We start from the raw sequence: 20,633 nt of genomic DNA, 5'->3' as shown, positions 1-20,633 counted from the left end.
AAAAACAAAAAACAAAAACAAAAAAAAACAGGGTTATGTTAGCTATTAAATATGTGTCAAGTTTCCAGTCTGTTCCATAAAATATTCATGTTTGCTTGAATGTGAATAATATTTCCCCAACACCTTGCAGTCAAACGCTCTGTGTCCTGCTCAGTTGATAGTTGAGTAATTTCTCCCCCCCAATTTTTTTTAAAGATTTATTTTTTTATTTATTTATACAAGCACCGGGTACAGTCAGAAGCACAGGAGGGTGAGAGGATTCACCAGAGCCAGAGAAGTCTCCCCCCAAATTTAACATAAGACTGTCTTATATCAAATCTACAAGCATGTTTTATGAAAATGTAGATTAACTTGGCACCACTGCAGACCAAGAGAACCATAATCTGACATCTAATAATATACATTTTCATTAAGTTCTTGAGGGTTTTCTATAATATAGTTAATATCCAATTTATACTAGTTAACACCAGGGTTTTTGTTTACTGGTTATTCTTTTTATTTAATCCAAGAGTTGTGACATCCTTCTGCTCTCAACAGTTGGCTCTCCTCTTTCTGAAAATCTTTGCCAGCAATTTCTATGACACTCACTCACTGCACTTGCATGGGCATAGATGTTTTCTCCAAAACAAGCTCAGTTCTCAGAGACCCAGCATAATACTATACACATCTTTGAATTTTCTTAAAATAACTCAGCAAATATTCTTCAATAAATGTTGAATCTACAGTAAAATGAATGGGGTAATTAAAAAAAAAAACTAATAAAGTTGCACCAAACTTATTTTTTACAAAACAACTCTCTCTGTTGGGCTGAGGTTGTCAAATTAACTTTGAACTTTTATATCTATCTTTGTGGCTTTAGATATAAAATTTGAATCAAGCAAATTCAAGCATTAAATTAGCCTGAATTCTTATTTACAACCCCCTTGTATATCAACTTAAAATGGTCTGTCTGCCTTTGACTATTCATGCATTAGTGCCAACTGCCTTTTTCTTTCCAACTACAAATCATACCGTCTGTGGAATTTCTTCTTAGAGAGCTAGGAATTAACTGGAACAAAAGGAATCAGTAGACATGGAAGAGAGACCATGATCTTCAACTGAAAAAGAATACTATGTCCATACAGTAAAAGTTGGGTAGGAAAAAATACATTAAACAGTTCTTAATCCAGTAAGACTTTTGTCTCTACAATTGTATAAATTCCTTGATGCAATAAAGTATTGCAAAAGTATACAATTGTATAAATTCCTTGATGCAATAAAGATTTCCTGCACAAATATCCCAAAACATTGCATGTTAAAATAAAAATCTATTTGTTTAAAAATTGTTTTAGAATATAGTGTAGATATACAGTACTTTTAAAATACCTCTTGCATTTTCTACACAAAATTCTAAGTTTAGATTTTTCTCTTAATTCTCTCATAACATAAATACAAATTTTATTTTGTAGTTTAAGCCTAATTTTTTACTTGTTAAAATCAGTTTAATAATAATACAGGAATGTAGTGGTTTGTCATGAGGCTTATAATTTTTAAAAATCTTGAGTACATTCTGACAGTTTTTTCCCTTAAAAGTGAAGCAATGAATTTGATATCTTGCTTGGAAACCTGTTAGAACTGTCCTTAACCTGAACATAAAAGGAAGTTTAGCCTTCAGTTAAGACATGACATTAACAGTGAAATACCCTACTGGCATATGCCAGAAGGGACGGAAAAAAACACACCCCTCCCCCCTTCTCCCTCAGACTTCAATATTCACTGAGCTGCTTTGTTCTCTGTATCCTGCATAATTAATAACTACTTTGGCAATCAGTCATGCATTCCTTAATGGCACCTCAGGCATCAAGTGTCCTAAACTTTCCCCACAGAAACCATACACCCCTCTACAGCGCACACAGACTGGGCACTGACTTAACTCTGGACAAGTCATTTACAAATCACTATTAAGGAAACACAGAGTTGAGGTTACAAAGTGATTATAATGCTTGCATACTAGACTCCAGTCTTCTTTAATCTTTGGATATAATTTTACTAACAAGAATCAAAAGTATGTGCCATTTGAACAAGTGGGATTGAGTACACATGTTAAAAAAGAAAAAGTAAATTCATAAAAATTGAACAAATTTAGAAGAAACATAAAAGAAGACAAGCTTCACTGGTGTGTTGGGAGTTAAAGAAGTCCTCAGTGCAATCATCACCCCACATTCCCCTTTGCAAGCAATAAATAAAAGAGCATAAAAATAGAGTCAGTTGGTATGATGCCTGCAGCCCCTATTTTTCTTAATCAAGACAGATCCATTCATTAAATGGAAAATTAGAGTAAATAAATTGCTGAAAATGTTTTGTTAAAACCTTTGATCAGAAACATTAGATTATATTCTTTTAAAATAAAATAATAAAAAATGTGGTAGCTTAGTGGTAGCTTAATATCCTTCAAAACACTAACCAGATCTGAGTGAGAAAAAGAAAATCCTTGTATCTCTTACCATTAAAAATATATATATAAACACAAAATAATATACTCAAAAAAGAATAGCTCTATGTGTAAAGAATAAAATCACTAAAATATTCAGATTTGGATTTTGTATTTATTAAAAAAATAATATGGCTTTTTTGAAGTAATTATCTGACAAAAATATGCAATATTTTTTACATTAAGATTGTTTTTTTAAATAAAACTTTTCATACTTTTTGATACTAGAAGAAAAGATCTTATTTTCTGGCCTTTTTAAGTTTCTTCACATTTTTAAATAATGGTGCTTATGCTACAGTACACAGAGTAAAACATACATAATCTATTATAAATTACTCCAAAATTAAACAAGAAATTTTCTTTTCTAAGAGATCTTCACGAAATGTGTGCTGGACTGGCAATGTGTGTGGCCTCCAAATAGAAACAAGCTTGCACTGTTTTATTTCAGTTTTGCTTCATTTCTTCCCAAACAATCTCTCACTGCTAATCTACCAGACCTTTATTTTTTTCTTTTTCAGCAAGAAGAAAAAAAAATCAAAGACATTATTAACTCCTTATGTACATTCATAAAAGCTGAAATATATCATTTGGCATCAATTTGCATGAGCTTACTTCTTTATTGTTTATTAATTGGGCATGACTGGGCATATATATTTTTTCACTAATAATTCTCAAAATTAGCATTAAAATGCAAAAGGATTAAAAGTTATATAGTAAATCTACAGTGTTTTCTTTTTTAAGCTACAGGCAACTAGCTGTAATTTCAGGTGAACATCTTGTGCAGCAGTTTTTTTTTTCTAAGTAAAATTTGGCCTTATGAATAACTTAAAAGAGTAAAATGGAAAGGTGAATTTCTTTTAGGTCTTATTTTAAAGGGACTGGGTTTCAAGAAAAGGATTGTGAAGTCACAACACTACAAAGAAAAATATATGACTATATAACAAATAAAATCTTTAAATATTAGATCAGCATCACTTCATCTAAAAGAACAAGAAACCCCTTGCTGATATGCTGTCTTGTCCATTAGTTGAGAGGAAAAGGGTGGATAAGTCATCTTACAAAGGTGGATATAATTTTTATGGCAGATTTGAGGCTATATTAACTGTCAGTTACATATATATATATGCTTTAACTAACATATTAGTTACAGTCTATATATTAGTTATATTGTATATAATATTAGTATATGAGTTAAATTTTAACTAATATATTAAAACCCCTAAGATACATGGTGATCAGGAGGAATCTTAAAGATGGCAGTGTTGTTTCTTATGCTTGTGAAACAAAAAATATTAAAATAAACTCTCTTATAATTTGTTCCAGAGAAAATGTAACTAAATGCTAAGATTTTTTTTCTGTGTGACCGACATAAAATAATCACTGTATAAAATATTAAAATCGAGTAAGGATGATCATACCCAATGATAGCTACAATGTCATAAGAATGGACTAAATTCTTGAACTATTTAGGATGTACTTTTCCCTCCTCCCTCCACCAAAACCAAAAACAGCTCAATTCTTCAAGTAGCGCAAGAATGTTTTCTTGGTAATATAGCCTAATGATATAACAGGGCCAAGATCTGGTGTCGTTAAGTTATTCTTCAGTTTTCTAGTCTATAAATCCTCACTAGTACAACAGCAAGACAGGTAACACAAAGCAAATGAGAAGCTGATGCAGCCAGAGGGGGGTTCAGACAACTCGAAGGACAAGGCTGAATTTCTGTGAAATTAAAATGAGCAACTGCAAGGTTGTGCAAGGCATTACCAACAAACTTCCATTCAGGGAATTATGGTCTACTATGGACTTGTGGTTAATATCATTCTTATCATGACAAAGTTAAGAAGAAACTATAGTGGCCAGTAGTTCCCAATGCAGTGCTGAGTTTGCAGTAAGTGAGGCCACTCTCTCCAGGGATCTGGGTATCTTGATAACAAAGTTCATCCCTAGCAAAAAAGAAAAAGTATCAGGGTAGACCCAGGAGCCTGAAGGGCACTTGACCCTGAGTAAATGTCACAATAACTCTCAAGTCTGTTCTCCAAAAGACAAACTTTCTTCCCTAAGGTTTACAGTCATCAGTACACAGATAAGACTGATGGGTTGTTACCCAGTTAGTAAGTGTTGTATATGTGTGTGAGGTGGGAGGGAGGTGTGGGAGGCATGGAGGGAGGAATACATTTAGAAATATACAACAATGATTTTATACATTCTGCAAAATCACTTGTCAAGTGTCAAATTCTTACTCATCAAATCTCACCATTTTGAGGGCAGCAACAGAAAGTAGAATGAGAGTGGCTACTGAGAAAGAAGACGGATTTATGGAACCAAGAAAAAGGACAGGAGAAAAAACCACAGAGGAGTGTTGAAGTAAATTTAAACCCCAAAGAATCAAAACTTGTGAGCATGTGAAATTCATGATCAATAATGACTCCAGAGAGCAATTTGACATGATTAAAATCACCAAGTTATACTAATAAGGCAAGAGAGACCCATCATGTCCTCTTGTTTCTCCAAGTTCAAGGCCTACTGTTTTCCTAAGTATAGGCAGATTACTAGAAGAAGGTCTCCTAGCTACATCTCCATAGAGCTCTGCTTTCTGCAGGTCAGCACAGGTCCACTTAGTTGCCATTTGACACATGGCTCAACGAATGCCCGGATGGCAGTAACCCCACTGACCCATGCCAATAAGGGGATCACTAAGTGATACTTACTGGCACAACAATGTTGTAGTGGATGCAGAACCCTGGTTCAGAAGGGAAATATTCATCAGACACAAATCTTATCCGGATTTGATTTCCTTTAGAAATCTGTTTTCCTGGCACAGAACCAGAACCACACCAGCGCCCTAATACAGTTCCATCGCTGGGTTCCTCAACTTCTACAAAATCATACCTGCAAAGAGACAAAAAGAAAAGAGACCAAAAAAATTATCATCTTTTATGCTGGTGATTCAAATTCCCTGTTCAATATAGTGGTTACCAGAATGGGGAGGGGAAAAGGATGGGAGGGAAGGGCAGAGGGCAGAGGGCATGCTTCAGATACTGGGACAGGTGCTAGTGCCCTGCTGGTGGGTGAGGTGAGGTCTACACACACACAGAGGTGACGATGCAACCCCCAAATTTATATAGAACTATAAATCAATGGTAAATCAAAATTTCACTAAATGAAAAAAAAACAAAAACAAAAACAGAAAACAACAAAATATCCCATGCCCAGAGATAAAATGATAGGGACCACTGTTTGATTTCAAATTTGGCTGTGTAAATATAATCCAATATTCCAGAGATGATATACAACTAACAATACATTCCCAATGAAATAAATGAGTCTTCCAAGCTCTCCCATTATACTGTTTACAAACTCCAAATTTGCTAGTCATCTGAAAACTTAAATAATTTGTATTGCGCAATCATATCTGAGACTGAATTAATGCACTATTCTATTTAATTTCCAACTGGACATGACAGTTTTACCCCAGGTTTCATTCCTGGTATATAGCCCATTAGTTTCAGACCATCAACCCTATTAAAATTTTTTTAAAAACATCAGCTTTGGTTTTGGAAGGTTTAGATCAGTGGTACTTTATCATTGACATCAGTATTGCACCTTAAAATGTTTTTGAACTGTGTAGAGGCATTTTAGGGTGTCTCAACAACAGGGGTGAGGGGGGCACTAGGAGATGTCAGGGTATATGGGTGTTTGGCAACAGAAAGACCTATAAATGACCATGTGTCCCATGTATTCCATGTCTTTCAAACAATTACTGGACATTCATTTTTGGTGATATTTTTGCTCATCCAATTTAAGCCAAGTTTTCCAGAAATTTAACTATTAAATAAATTAAATGAAGTTTCTATACTTTGGAACTTAATCAAGATTTACTTGCTATTTTGGAAAAAATGCATCATTAATAGGAACATTGTTTACATCATCGCATCACAATTAAAACATATATATTAGCCTATATCTACCCCTGCCACATTCACAGTGAGTCTACTTAAGAGAAAGACATGCCTGACATTTCCTGTCATTTTTCTAATGTGAAGTGCTGATGTGCTTATGTGCTGAAATACATTATTTTAATATAAATTATTTTGTTATTATTTCAGCTTTATAAAGCAAGCAGGTCACTTTATTAATTATTTAGCAATTCACATAAAAGTAGATGATGACTTTTTTGAATTGTACTTCATAATTCTAAAGAGGATGTCACATAACTTGTTAAAAAGGAAATCTGACATGGTTGAGAACCACTGGCAGATTTTAAAAGAAATTTAAAGGTAGATGTAAACTCAGCAGATACCAGACAATTAAAAATAATAATACATTCTGTGCAGTACTGAGTTCACAGTAGAGACAACCTGTTGAAGCAGATCAAAAATAAATAATAAACTAATTCCACTTACAAACCTTCATTCTAAAGAAGTACCTAGAATTCTTAGGACACATAACTTGACCCCTTTCAGCCTCATTCCCCTCAACCTTAAATTGAGCAAAATACCATCCAACTAACAAGGATGCTTTAAAAAAGAAAAAACAGGAGGGCACGTGTGCAGTGCCTGGAATATTGCTGATCCACAGTTGCCAGTCAAGAAAGTCTGCTCCTCATATCTCTCTTGCATTATTTTGCCCCACCCCCACACATACCACTTAACATTACCTTAGGAATCAATCAATAAGAAATCTCAGATATATAAGGGAGAGTGTAGTTCTGCTCCATCATATAACAAGTGTGAGGTTGTCATTAATTACAAATGCACCAGTCAGCCAGTATAACATTCCAGCAGTTCTGGGGTAAGTGTGTACTGGCACCTGCCAGGGGTGGGGCCAGGAGCCAACCTAAGTAGTTATTTCAGATATACCTGGTACAAAATTGATTACCAGCACTTTAAATCAAAGGGTACTTTTATATTAAGATTGTTTACTTGTGAAACAAAGCTTCTATTCATCGAGTGTCTGTTGGTTCTGTGCTTGGGAATGAAACCTATGTGATGTAGGTTACCACCACTGCAAATTTGAAGAGAGCCAGATTTCAGATCTGGTCAGTCATTCTACAAGTCTTCATGCAACACTGACCTGATGCAAAGTGCTGTGCTAGAGTCTCAGAATACAAAGATGAAACTATAGTTTCTTTGAGCTCAGGGTCCATAAAACACTTGGGTGAGTGCTCTAATGAGAATATGCAGGACACTCTGTGGAATACTGGCATGGTGAAAGTAATTCTATACAGTGAGATTAGAGTCATCTTACAAGAAACATTCGGGCTGTCAATGAGTACTGACTGACCAGGGGTGGAAGGGGGAAAGTGGAAATGCATTCTAGCGCGAAGCACAATACTTAAGATGTAATAGAAGAAAGAAGGCGCCAGGCGCGGTCAATTGTGAATAGAGGACGGAAACAAAGGAGTAGATGAAATCAAGCTGGAAAAATAGGTGTAGGTGAGCAGATGTCAAATGCTAGACTATTATTTTGTCAGGCAATGTTGCAAACAGGTAAGCACAATTTTAACAGGTGTTATCTGAATAAAGTCAATAAAAGGTAAAATTTTACACAAAAATCTAGATTTCTGGCTTAAAAAATTGCAGTCCCTGTAATACTAAATATCAATAGTCTTTTTAAAAAGGATTTATTTATTTATACATAGAAGAACTGGGGTACAGGCTAGAGGTACAGGGGTGGTGGAGGTGGAGAGGATTCACCAGAGACAGAGTGGGGAACAGAACAGTCAGATTGACTGAAATACACTGATGAGGGGAGCAGTGGATGAGGTCTGCTGTGCCATGTGGGTATCTCCCTGGCCGGGGGTCAAACTCATGCTGCAGTGGCTGCAGATAGCTTCATAAGTTGTGTCTTAACCCCTTGCACCACCAGGGAGCCCCCTAAATAGCATTAGTCTTAATGGGACTCCATGAAGACACACATCTCCAGACTGGTGTCAGCTCCAGGAGAGGAGGTATCTTTTTCTAATTTATTACTTTATTTCTAACACCTGCATGCTGGGCACAAAGTAAACATAGCAGCAGTGTTCAGGAAAGAAGAATGAGCATTAGACCTTCATTCCTCCAAAGCAACTGAGGTTGGGTCATGTACATAGTTTATATAGGATGTGTTCTTTTTCACTTTGAAAAATCAGTATTTTTTTTATGCTGCCCTTTTTTTTAAATACTTAGATTTTTTTTTTAAATTTATTTGGGTCACTGTCCAAGTAGGCTGCTGAATTTGCCATCCTAGTAGCAGATAAAACTTAAGCAAATAAGCTACGGAGATTCCAGGGAGGGAGTAACATAGATGTGGTTTCATCATCTATTTAAGGAATGTCAGGTAACAACACATTTCAAATGTGGATAGGAAGATTCTTTAACAGAAAAGCAGCAATCAAGGACATAAGATGGAAACATCCTGAGTCATAATCACTGAGCCAAGGGAAGAGGGAAGCAGAAGGGGTCGAAGCACAAAGTGCTAAAAAAAGATCAAAGAAGGTGAAAACCAAAATATGGCAATTATGAAGTCATTTTCAATAAACTGGTTGGATAGGACAGAGCTTCAAAACTTTTTTTCAGACTATTCTCAAAACAACTGTTAAAACCTTTTTTGATAGAAAAGAGCCTTAAGAGAAAAGAACATCATATTTAAGAAACCTAAACTTAAGGCACATAGGTATTTTATTGTATATCATTTTTGTTTTATTCCTGTTTTAAAAACAAAAAAGCAACACCATTATGTGTTTATCTGATTTGCAAGCTCTTTTAAAGTGTTTGGAAGGAGTTTTTAACCACACACGGAAATATCTAGATTATACATGTTAAGAATTTATTTAGGAACAAATAAGTCTTAAACTTGGCCTTATCCAATTTATATCCTAAGACAAAAATCACTATCCTTAAAATAATAGAGGAGTGACAAGTACATTATTACTTTTTTCATGAAGATTTTTCTATTGAATTTGATGCCATTAAAAAAAAAACCCTAATCTTTTTTAACAATTTCTGGATTTACAGTTAGACAACAGGCAATTAATTCTCACAAGCTCATACAAGTCTGCCACTTACATTTATCACACTACTTTCAAAATCTACACAGTTTTGCATTCCATGAAAGTGAAATAAAATGAACATCTTAAAAAGTACTGTTGCTTGCCTATAAAGCAGAAAAACTGAACAAATGTTATTGTTTCATAACAATTTTTAAGAATTTTTTTCAAAAGTGGGACCATATAACAATATAACTTTTATCCAATTATTTTACCATTAATGTAGAACAATAGCTTAGATGTCCAAGAAACTGAAAAGTATTAATAAACTCATTACTTACTAAGGTTTAGTTTTACCTCTTAAAACAGTAAACCCACTTGCTAAAGGATATGATCATAAAAATAGCAAAGTTTTAATGTAAAACATATTCAAGATCATGTAAATTAGACCAAGTGAAGAACTATCTGGAAAGTATCCCCAGGCTCAATGGTTACATCTAGTCTTTGAAATAGAAACAGAACAAAAACCACTGCCACCTGATTTCATAGTTTGCCTCAAATGGTTTGAGAGTGAAGTGTGTAACCAGAAATAGATGCAGGCATTGAAGTCAGTGGTCTTTCCTAATAATTTGAAGGTTTTTCTTTATTTTTTCTGCTCGAATCCTATTTGCTGAGTGTAGAATTCATTTCCAAGTTGGTGAGTTGGTTGCTATATTATAAGTAGGTTCAAGTTATAGAGTCATTTATTCATTTTCAGGAAGAAAAAGCAGAGAAGATAATGACAAAAGGCACCACAGGCTTAGCCAAAGGGAAAGATGACAGAACCAAGTAACATTTGACACATAAAAGTAAAAGCACAAAACATAACCATTCTTAAATTCAGAAGGCTATGCACACCAGGTGACTGTGCTGGAGACATGGTAATCCTTATAATACACTCTCAGGTATTAATTTCCAACATGCACAATTGCTTACATCAGTATTTAAAGGATTTACTAAATCTATTTTATGAGCCAATCAAACATCACTTTCTCACGGCAACATGATACAGAGCACACAGTGCTAAGTGGTTTATAATGATCTCTCCCTTTCTCTAACATACCCCTGGGGACCCATGGAGGATTTATGTTCTTTTATGTTTAACAAACAAGTCTGGTATTGTAGACAAAATTTTTGTACTCATGTGGGAATTTAAAAACTGTGAGGATAAGAGAACTGCACTCTTACTCCCAGAATTATAAGGAATATAACAAAGAAATAAAGTCATTGGTTAACAGAATTGTCAGACAGCCAGGTTCTTTCAATAAAAATAAAGCAATCCTGCAAAACAGTCTGTTTCTAGTTCATATTAACTAAAACTCTGTTCATGAAATCATCCCACGAATTATCAAAACTGAGGGTGGAGTGAAACAAATAAACAACTGAAGACTCAGTTGTTGAGGAAAATAATAAAATTATTGATGACAATTATACTACAGAGATTGCTGGTTTATACTTCAGGTTAGCAGATTAGATTACAGCTCATATTAAAAATCTTAGATCCCTATTTGGACACCAAAATATTTAACTTACATAAAAATAACTTCAAAAAATAATAATTATATTTATTACGAGCCCATGCTCTTAAGTGCTTAGTCAAACTATTTTATTTAAAACATGCCCATATTGTTATATTTGTTTTATTTTGAGACCTAATTGCAGAAAATTTGTGTGTTACTCAAATAAATGATTAGTCCACTTGATAATTCGTGCATGTAAATTTTAGATATTTATTTTATTGTATAATTCCTTTTATTTATTTTTAATTTACTTATTGTTATTGAAGTACCATTGTTCCACATCCTTGTCAATGTTTTGATAGTATAGGATTTCCCCTCAGGTGTAGTCACCATGATTGTGCTCCCCCCAAAACATCTCCTTTCTCACCTCCTCTGAAAACCCCAGATCCAGGGTCAGCTTTCAAGGGTTGGTTTTAAAGTGTGTGTTTGTCTGACTTTTGTTTGTTTTTTCTATATCCCATCTATGAGTGACACCATCTGGTATTTATTTCTCTTTTTGGCTTATTTCACTTAGCATAATCCCTTCCCGCTCCATCCATGTTGGTGCAAATAATGAAACAAACAAAACAAAAAATACAAAACCACTAATTGGAAAGGAAACCTGCACTTCTGTGCTTACTGGAGCTCTATTTATAACAGTCAAGATAAGGAAACAGCCTAAGTGCCCAAAAGCAGATGAATGGATTAAAACTATGTGGTATAAACACACAATGGAATACTATACAGCAATCAAAACAGATTTTTTTAAATTCCATAACTTTCAATGTTTAGCCATTCTAAATTCTTTATTAAAATGTTAATCCTAAAAGAAATGTGTAAGTCAAACCAACAAGCACACACACTACATGATGAATAATCCTCATGAAAATGTGAGTCCTACCTATGAGAAGTGTTTAATTTGTACATGTACAGGGTGTGGTTTTAAATATAGGAAAAGTTTAAAATTATATTAGAACTAAATAAAAATATCACAGATTTACAAGCCATGAATTAAGTCAACAACACCAGAAAAATTCAGCAAATCAAGGGAAACTAATGAAGATAAGAATTATAAAAGGTATCTATTAAAGAAAATTAGAATTCTGAATTATAACCAAAATATAGTTCTGGGAGGAGGCAGGGAGAGAGAGAAATTGTGAATGTCAAGAATTTACAAAGGAATGAAAAAGAAGATATCATTACAGATGACATTTGTTTTTAAAATTTGTTAAGTATATTTTATGTAGCATTATGGCATAAAAATATGAAAAATTAAGTTAAATGGATGACTTAATGATTAAACTGCATACTAAAAAGTTGCTGAGAAAACAGATATTAATGCTTTCAGCATAAACAAAGAATATTTATATGCTGTGTATGCTTTTAAGGAAGATGTGATATGAGATGGGATGGGTAAAAGAGAAACACAGGTGTCAAAGACAGTTGAAAAGTTTTGTTTAAAAAAAAGCATCTAAAATAAGAGAATTTAATAAATCGACTAAATATAATATCAATATGTACATATCTATAGTTTTTTTCAGCAAAAAAAAAAAACCCAGAAACTGAATAGAGAAAAAAAGTCCACAATAGAAATTAGAAATAAAAACATTCATAGTAACAATTTTAACCATTTTCATTGAAGCAACATTCCATTCAAATATTATGTTTCAAGGGCAGATCATTATAAATTAATATCTCTATATGTTACATTAAGTCCACCACTAAAAGATCAAATCTATCCACCATATAATGAACTCCTTTTACCTGACTTACCAACTCCCTGACCCCTTCCCTTCTGGTAACCACTATTTGGTTTTATAATCTAAAAGCTTATTTTTGTTTTATTTAGTTCATTCATTTCCTTTGTGATACGTATATCCAATAAACAACTAGTCAGCTATAAAAAAAGATGAAATTCTACTGTCTGTAGCAATATGAATGGATCTAGAAAATATGGTTTGTGAAATAAGTCAGAGGGAAAATTGTTACACACAGAACATATTCTTTAAAATGGAGAAAATATTCATTAATGCCTAAGATTGTTGTATTGTGTGTCTTCATTCAAGTAGGTCAAAAGATCTTGTTCAGTGGCTGAGGAACCAGTAAGAGTAATTCAAATAAATGAGGGTCTCCCCAGTGGCACAGTGGTTGAGCGCTGGGTTGCGAAGCTGCTCGCAGCTTCTTCAGTGCCGGCTCGATCCCCGGCTGCTCCCCGGCCACCAGAGGAGGGTCCCACGTGGCGCACAGACCTCTCCTGCTGCCCGCTGCTCCCCTCAGCAGGGTACTTCGGTTCTTCTGCCTGCTTTGCTCCCTGCTCTGGCTCTGGTGAATTCTCTCACCCTCCCGCACTTCTGACTGTACCCAGTGCTTGTATAAATAAATAAATAAATATTTAAAAAAGAAAGAGTAATTCAAATAAATGAGCAGTCAACTTGATAATTCATGCATATAAAATTTGCATGTATTTATTTTATTTTTTGTGTGATTCTTATTTATTTTTAATTTGTTGTTATTAGAATTAAGGATTAAATATGAGAATTAAATAAAAGAATGTATATGAAGTGTTTAGAAAAATGCCTAATAAGTAAGCTGCTCAGTAAGTGGTAAATTCTGTCTTTTTAATATAATTCCTAGCATCACAACCATATATGTGAGCAATGGACTTCATCCTGCAGAAGGGTACAAATATCCGTATGTATTTTTCTACCAGCTTTACAAAAACATTTAGTAGCATGATAAAAAAAATCTGAATAGGGTTATGCTCTGCTTATCAAAGTATTATCTGAATTCAGGCATGATTTTAAAAGAAAATAATTTACTGGCTGATTAGTGACATAAGGCATTTTAAAAGGCTTATCTATTTAGATACACCTTTACCTTTAGATGATAATGTTTTTGCAAATGATACAATAAGTTTGGTTTAGAAAATATGAAAGTAAAAGGAAAATTTTCTTTTGGGCTATTAAGGGAATTTGGGGTATAGTTTCTGGACATGAGGGGTTTTTTTACTTGGTATTTGTTGTTTAAAGATTTACATGGTATTATATCATATTAGAATGATTTGTGAGAATAACTTCTCTGAAATTTCAGTCCTCCAACAGGATATATCACTCAAAATTTTGACACTGGGAAGAACAGATCCCGGGGTCAGCACTTGAACAAACACAAACAAATGTGCAGAGCATTTTGGTCCCGACTGCTAAAATGGTGATTTCAAGGAACATGTACTGAGCCACAGGCCAAGTATACAATGACTCGAGACGCAGGATCCTCCTTGGCAAATGAACAACTGAACTAGATAGACTAGAAGGTCATTTTTCCCTCGTGGTTTAAGAACCAAATCACATTCCCTTTAGTGTTTAGGTACATTAAAAAAAATGCAGTTTTAAACACACAACATATTATTAGAATACACTCACTACTGTATTTTCCAGAAAGTTTAATGATTTTCCAAAGTCTCTTGAATACATATTATATCAGCACATATTATAATTTTCTACAAGCAATATCCATGGAAACCAACTTATAAATACCAATGTATTACAAAGTGAGAGGAAAACACATTAATGGAAGTTCCAGGCAGCCATGCAAATGTACCGTGGAGTCCGAAAAATGTATCACATTGCGCAAGGTGGCCTCTGACCATGCAGATCCAAGATCAGAAGCTCTAATCCCACCCGGGAACAAAGCTGCCTCCTCCTGACTATGTTACTACACAAAACTTACAAAGTGCCACGCTAAGTGGGGGACTTATCAACTACAAGGGCTGTCTTAGGGACAAAATCCTTCTTATATACTGTCAGCACAATCACACCTTCAAAAGTCAGCCTTTAGAACACAAAGCATATTTTGGGATTCATTTTACATATGCTCCATCTGACTCCTGATAAATACATGTCTTATCAGATATAACACCAATGAGTGTGGTTCTAAGAAGAAATAATAGAATGGGAACTGGCATAAAGAAGAAGCTTGATAAAGTTTTTATTATCTAAAGAAAATCCCGTTCATTTTCTAGATTTCTTAATCTTTTATTCATCTCTATGATTTTAAATTACTGGAATGCCCCAAACAAGTAACAGAAACTTAATTTGTTTTTTCTATCTTTTTTTCAGTGATCACCATATAGAATATATATATATATATACGTATGTGTACATCCATATTTATGTACACATGTACTCTAGATATCCATACTCTAAATATACATAAATGTGTGTATGTATCCCTCATATATAAATATATGTATACATATATACATACACCCACATATACATGTTTATCTGTAGAGTATTGATATTTAGAGAGCAGGTAGAGGCAAAATTCAACTTACACCACTTTCGTTGTTATATTACTCCATAAGTCAAGTAAGCATGTATTTATTTTAAGGAAGTACATTATCAAATATGCAGTAAATCTTTTACAATATTTTAAACAACAAAAAACATATGCAGACTCCAGGGACAGAATGTGGTAAAACGGATACAAAAAAAAGGAGTTTCCTTAGCAAAGCAATCTTGGAGACTAACGTAAACCACTGAATGGAAGTCAGGTGATGTATACACATCAATAACATTTCTTGAGATTTCAAAACTTGACAAAGGAAAAAGAATTTCAAAACTTTCATGGTGACCGTAGAATTTCAGAAAGGAGGAAAAAATTCATCCTAGTCATATCATATGTTAAAGTGTGATAACTTTTAAACTGTTGAGTTTTTTCCATTGATAGGACCAGCACTTGTATTTCCAGTGATGAACAATTTAGGGGATTACATGGGATTCTATTTTTCATAGAGCCAGATTATACCATGAGGCCAAAAAGAAAAAAAAAAAGAAAAAAGGACTGTCATTTCTTAAAAACAACACAAAAAAAAACCTTTATATGAAAGGAAACATTTCAGATTGTTAGGTGATTTGATCACTGTTATAAGTCCTGCTAAGGCGATTACTTCATATTTTGAGAAATGAAAAGGGAAATAAGAAATTCAAGGCTTAGTGCCCACTTGGCTAAATCCACCTTCCTCTGCAAGATCCCTTTTTGGCCCTAGCTTTGTTTTATTCTCCCCTTCTCACTTTAAAATTTTTCCTTGTGCTCTGTATTTATTTATTCCTTTATCCTGTTAAAATGACCCCTTGAAGGGCTGTCGTTACAGCCTACCATAGCCAGCATACCTACCATAGTGGTTAATAGGTTCCTGCGCTACCAGAAACTTAGCAGTTTTTAAGTTTCAAATGTATCACTCACTTCATTTCCACTTTTGCTCCAGATGTTTTCTCTGATTTTTCACTCCTTGACAGACAAGGTAGAGTAGCTTTTTTTGGTGTGTTAGTGCATGAATGCTACCTACTTTTCCCACTGAGCTTCAATTTTTTTAATCTACCTGCTTCAATTTCCTTGTCTAATAATGAAAGTAATCAACCACACTTCTACATCATAATTTTATTAATCTTATAAAATAATAAAAGTAAAGCATAAGAGTTCCAAATCATTGGGCAGTGTGAGGAACTACCTATTAATATTCCTTCAGTAGAACCAAGTAGATATTAGACCTCATTGTTCAGAAAAATGCCTGTAAAGAGGTATAATTATCACACATACAGGCAAATCTGAGTTCTAAAAAGTTGCCATTGTAGCAATTTATTTATTTTATTTATTTTTAAAAGATTTATTTATTTGTTTGTTTGTCTTTTTATTTATTTATTTATTTATACAAGCACTGGGTAAAGTCAGAAGCGTGGGAGAGTAAGAGAATTCACCAGAGCCAGAGCAGGGAGCAGAACAGACAGAAGGACCGAAGTACACTGCTGAGGGGAGCAGCAGGCACAGCAGGAGAGGTCTGTGCGCCATGTGGGACCCTCGCCAGTGGCCCGGCCTGTGGGCAACTTCGCAGCCCTGCACTCAAGGGCTGCGCCACCAGGGAAGGCCCTTTTGTAGCAATTTATGCACTTTCATTTCAGTTAAAAAGCTGTTTATGTTTTCACTTCAGTTAAAATTTAAAATATGCAAACTATATGTCAAATGTCTATAAAATATTGGACAACACAGGAAAATTCCAAAGAAAGCTTAGATGCTAAGCTCTCTGAAGGCTTTTAATCTAGTCCCCAGGCCCTATCTACTATATCTTACTATGGAAAGAACACATTAATTTGGACCCATTCCATTTGGTTGATAAGAGAACTGAATTACTTCTAATTACAAAGGCTATAAACTGTGGATAGAGCAGTGTGTTTCCTCTCTCTTCCCCTTCCCCAAACTTCAGTGCAGGGATCAGAAGAAACACAGACAACTTTCCATTCTACTTGTGGGCCTTTGGGCAACTGAGTAATTGTGGGTTTAGTCATTTGTGAACCTCAACCTGGGCGAGACAGCATATTTTACCAGATGGCAAATATGATCATATTTTTTTTTGTACAGTAACTCCAGCAATAATATTCCTGTCATAGGTCAAGAACGTACATTATATCACCAAGTCATGACTAATGGGTTCCAAGCACATATGGTGGTACATTTTGCTGGATATGCTTAGCATTTCCTAATGGTCCCTTTTAAAATATTGAGTATGGGGGCTTGGTTAGATATGGGGAGTAAAAGGGAGAGGGACCCCATCCCTTTAAAACAAGGGATTCTATGCTCAATATTTAAAAGTAGATTACATCTCTTACCACCCATACAAACACCTCCACCACTTCGCTTGATACGCTCATTCTCAATTCTCACTGCCTGCCCTTCACATTTAATTACGTATGCCCTCCTCAGGGACTCTCGCTGTGAGGTCCACAAGCAAAGTCCCACTGTTTTCACAGCATGGCCCACACACACCACACCCATTACTACTCTGAATGATATTATCTGAATGTCTGTCACATTATTAAATGCTTTCTTTTTTTTAAGATTTATTTTTATTAATGTATTTATGCAAAAGAACTGGGGTGTGGGCCAAAGGTGCAGGGGATGAGAGGATTCACCATACACAGAGTAGGGAACAGAATAGTCAGATCTACTGAAACACACTGCTGAGCGGAGCAGCAGACGAGACAGGAGAGGTCTGCTGTGCCATGTGGGTTAGCTCCCGGGCTGGGGATCGAACTCATGCCACAGTGGCTGTCAATAGCCTGATAGCACTGAGACTTTAACACCTACACCACCAGGGAGGCTCAGTATATTAAATGCTTTCTGGTGCCCCAGCTAATAATAATCATTTTATATTCAAGTCATATCATGATATTTGGTCCACACATTGTCATTGTTGAGGGAGGGAGGGCAAGAGGGAGGGAGGGATGCATGGATGGATGGATGGATGGATGGGTTTCCACATATACATTTACATGTATTTACAAATATACATATACATGTATTTATAAATACATGTATTTACATATACATGTATTTACAAATATATGTAGACAGAGTAGGGAACCATGTAATTTATGATTACACATGTTGTTATATTACACATTGTAATATTCCTATATAACTACACACGTGGATATTTTTTCTCTAATTCTGGCTATTCACATTAAATGTAGGCATGACTAATTTTCTCAAAATAATTCCAAGTGGATTTTTAAAAAGAAGGGCACTAGGATTTATTCAGTAATAAATCAGTCACTATTCTTCAGAATTCACTACAATGTTAATCATCCAATATTTTCTCACATGCTACCATTACCATGGTGAGCATCCCAATTTGCCGTATACCTTGGCACACTTGTTGAAAACTGGTTTGCAGCTTGTTGTGTTTTAGTATCTTGCTGTATCTCCTTCAACTCTTTCTCCAAAGAGGGACATTTTTTAGAGTTCACTGAAGCTTAGCAAATTAATGATATCTACCTAAATATCTCATTGTTGCTAGAGGTTATTGCACTGAATAAAAAGGCTAGAAAAGCAGTATGAATTGCATGCTCTGAAGTCAACTCAAGTCTTATTTTTATTATTTATTATATTTTTTGACTAAACATTTTACCAGTTTCAAGAAGTAAGAAGCAGGACTGGGAAAGAGGTTTTTCTCTCTTTCTTCTCATCTACTTTCTTACACAGGAATTAATGAATTATAACATGGTATGTGACTAAGTCTTTATCACTCAAAGTTCCATAAAATGTTATTAGTTCAAATATTTTGGTCAATATGTAATTTTTCTCCTCCTTTTAGACCACTGCAGAACGTCTCTACCTTATAAACATGTCTTAGGAGAGCAGGAGGATGGAAATAAGAAGCAAATGTGAGAGGAACCCAAAGCATTGTTTGAGGATTACTGGAGCTTTGGGGTGGGTGTGGTGTGGTGACATACATCTGAAGAGGTGTGAACCTGTACCCCTAAATCACATAAGTGTTGTAAACCAACATTACCTCTATAAAATAATACAATTTTAAAAAGCCTTATCTTATGCCTCTTTCATAAAACACCTTGGCACACATGCCACAGAACATGACACACAACACCATCAATTGCTGCTATTAATTGTCTTGTCTGTCAAATCAGAACCTTGGATGGTATAATTTTCATTTAAATTTAATTCTGATTTGTAGGTTGGTCTTTTGGAAAAGAACTCACTGCTCCACAAGCTGTTCAAGTCAGAGTTTGAGTGATCTAGAGGTCACATCCTGTGGTGAATTCATGAACCCAAACAGCCATCACCTGTTACGTCTTTGGCAGCTATCTGATGCTGACCTCCTATATTTTGCAAAGTCATTGTATTCTTCACAATTTATCATTGAACTATATATCAGCTTGTTTCACTCAAGCATAGATATCTCTGATTGGTTCAGATGTTCCCTGAGGGCAAGTATTATGTTAATGCTTCTGCTCTGTCACTCAAATTCCTTACACTTTGTAGGTATCCAGTGAGCACAAATGTCATCTCTAATCACAGGAGAGCAAATGCTCATATCATCTAACCGCAGCCCAGTAAGCCATAGCATAATTAAACTTTAACTCTACATCAATTTGAAAAGATTTGATGACCATAAATTCCGATTATTAGCTAACAGTTTGGGAGTGAAATTATGTGTTCCAAATTAGTGTCTATTTTATTATCGAAATTATCATTAGGAAGTGAATTGTTCATAGAATTAAGCTGTGTTACTTAAGATTTACACTCTTACAAGGTGTTAACTTTATTAAATTATATGATGAACAAGAGAGACAGATAATGATTTTTTTGCCTAGCAAATAATGTGACACTAATAGAGACAATGAGAGTAACAGTGATGCAATGATTCTACATAATACTAGACCTAGGCACAAAGGTGTGTGCACCATCTCTGTTGTTTACAGTCATGCACCTGATAATGGTGGTTCTGTCCAGGAGGCACTATGAACATATGGTGGCCCCAGATGCAGCCTATAGAAAGAGGTAGAATAAGCCCTCCAGGGTTGGTCACCTACACGGTGTGATGTCCACACATCATCTAACAATGCATTTCTCAAAACCCCTATCATTAAGTGATGCTTGAGCATGTTCGCTCTGTATATCTAGACAACTTTTTAATCCTCTTTGAGCTTGTATGCTCCCTTGTAAAATGGGGATAATTTCTACCATGAATGATGGTGAAAGACTATTCAAATTCTACCTAATTTTGAGGACTTGGCTAACAGTAAGTGCTCAATAAATGGCAGCATGTATGATTTGGCTTCTTTGGCTTAGTTCTCTAATCAG

The 20,633-nt window shown here is 34.8% G+C and overlaps 1 protein-coding gene across 1 annotated transcript in view; it reads right to left on the bottom strand.

The window, feature by feature from the left end:
* PDGFC (platelet derived growth factor C) overlaps positions 1-20,633 on the bottom strand; it is a 162,657-nt gene that overhangs the window by 34,595 nt on the left and 107,429 nt on the right. Inside the window, exon 3 of the mRNA XM_037497085.2 lies at positions 5,180-5,360. Coding sequence (XP_037352982.1) covers positions 5,180-5,360 — 181 coding nt within the window. The remainder of the gene's footprint in view (positions 1-5,179; positions 5,361-20,633) is intronic.

The sequence above is a fragment of the Talpa occidentalis genome, unplaced genomic scaffold, assembly GCF_014898055.3.
Source record: "Talpa occidentalis isolate TD23 unplaced genomic scaffold, MPIMG_talOcc4v2.1 talOcc4.8, whole genome shotgun sequence".
NCBI classification, from domain to species: Eukaryota; Metazoa; Chordata; class Mammalia; order Eulipotyphla; family Talpidae; genus Talpa; species Talpa occidentalis.
This window is presented reverse-complemented; position numbering and strand designations above follow the sequence as displayed.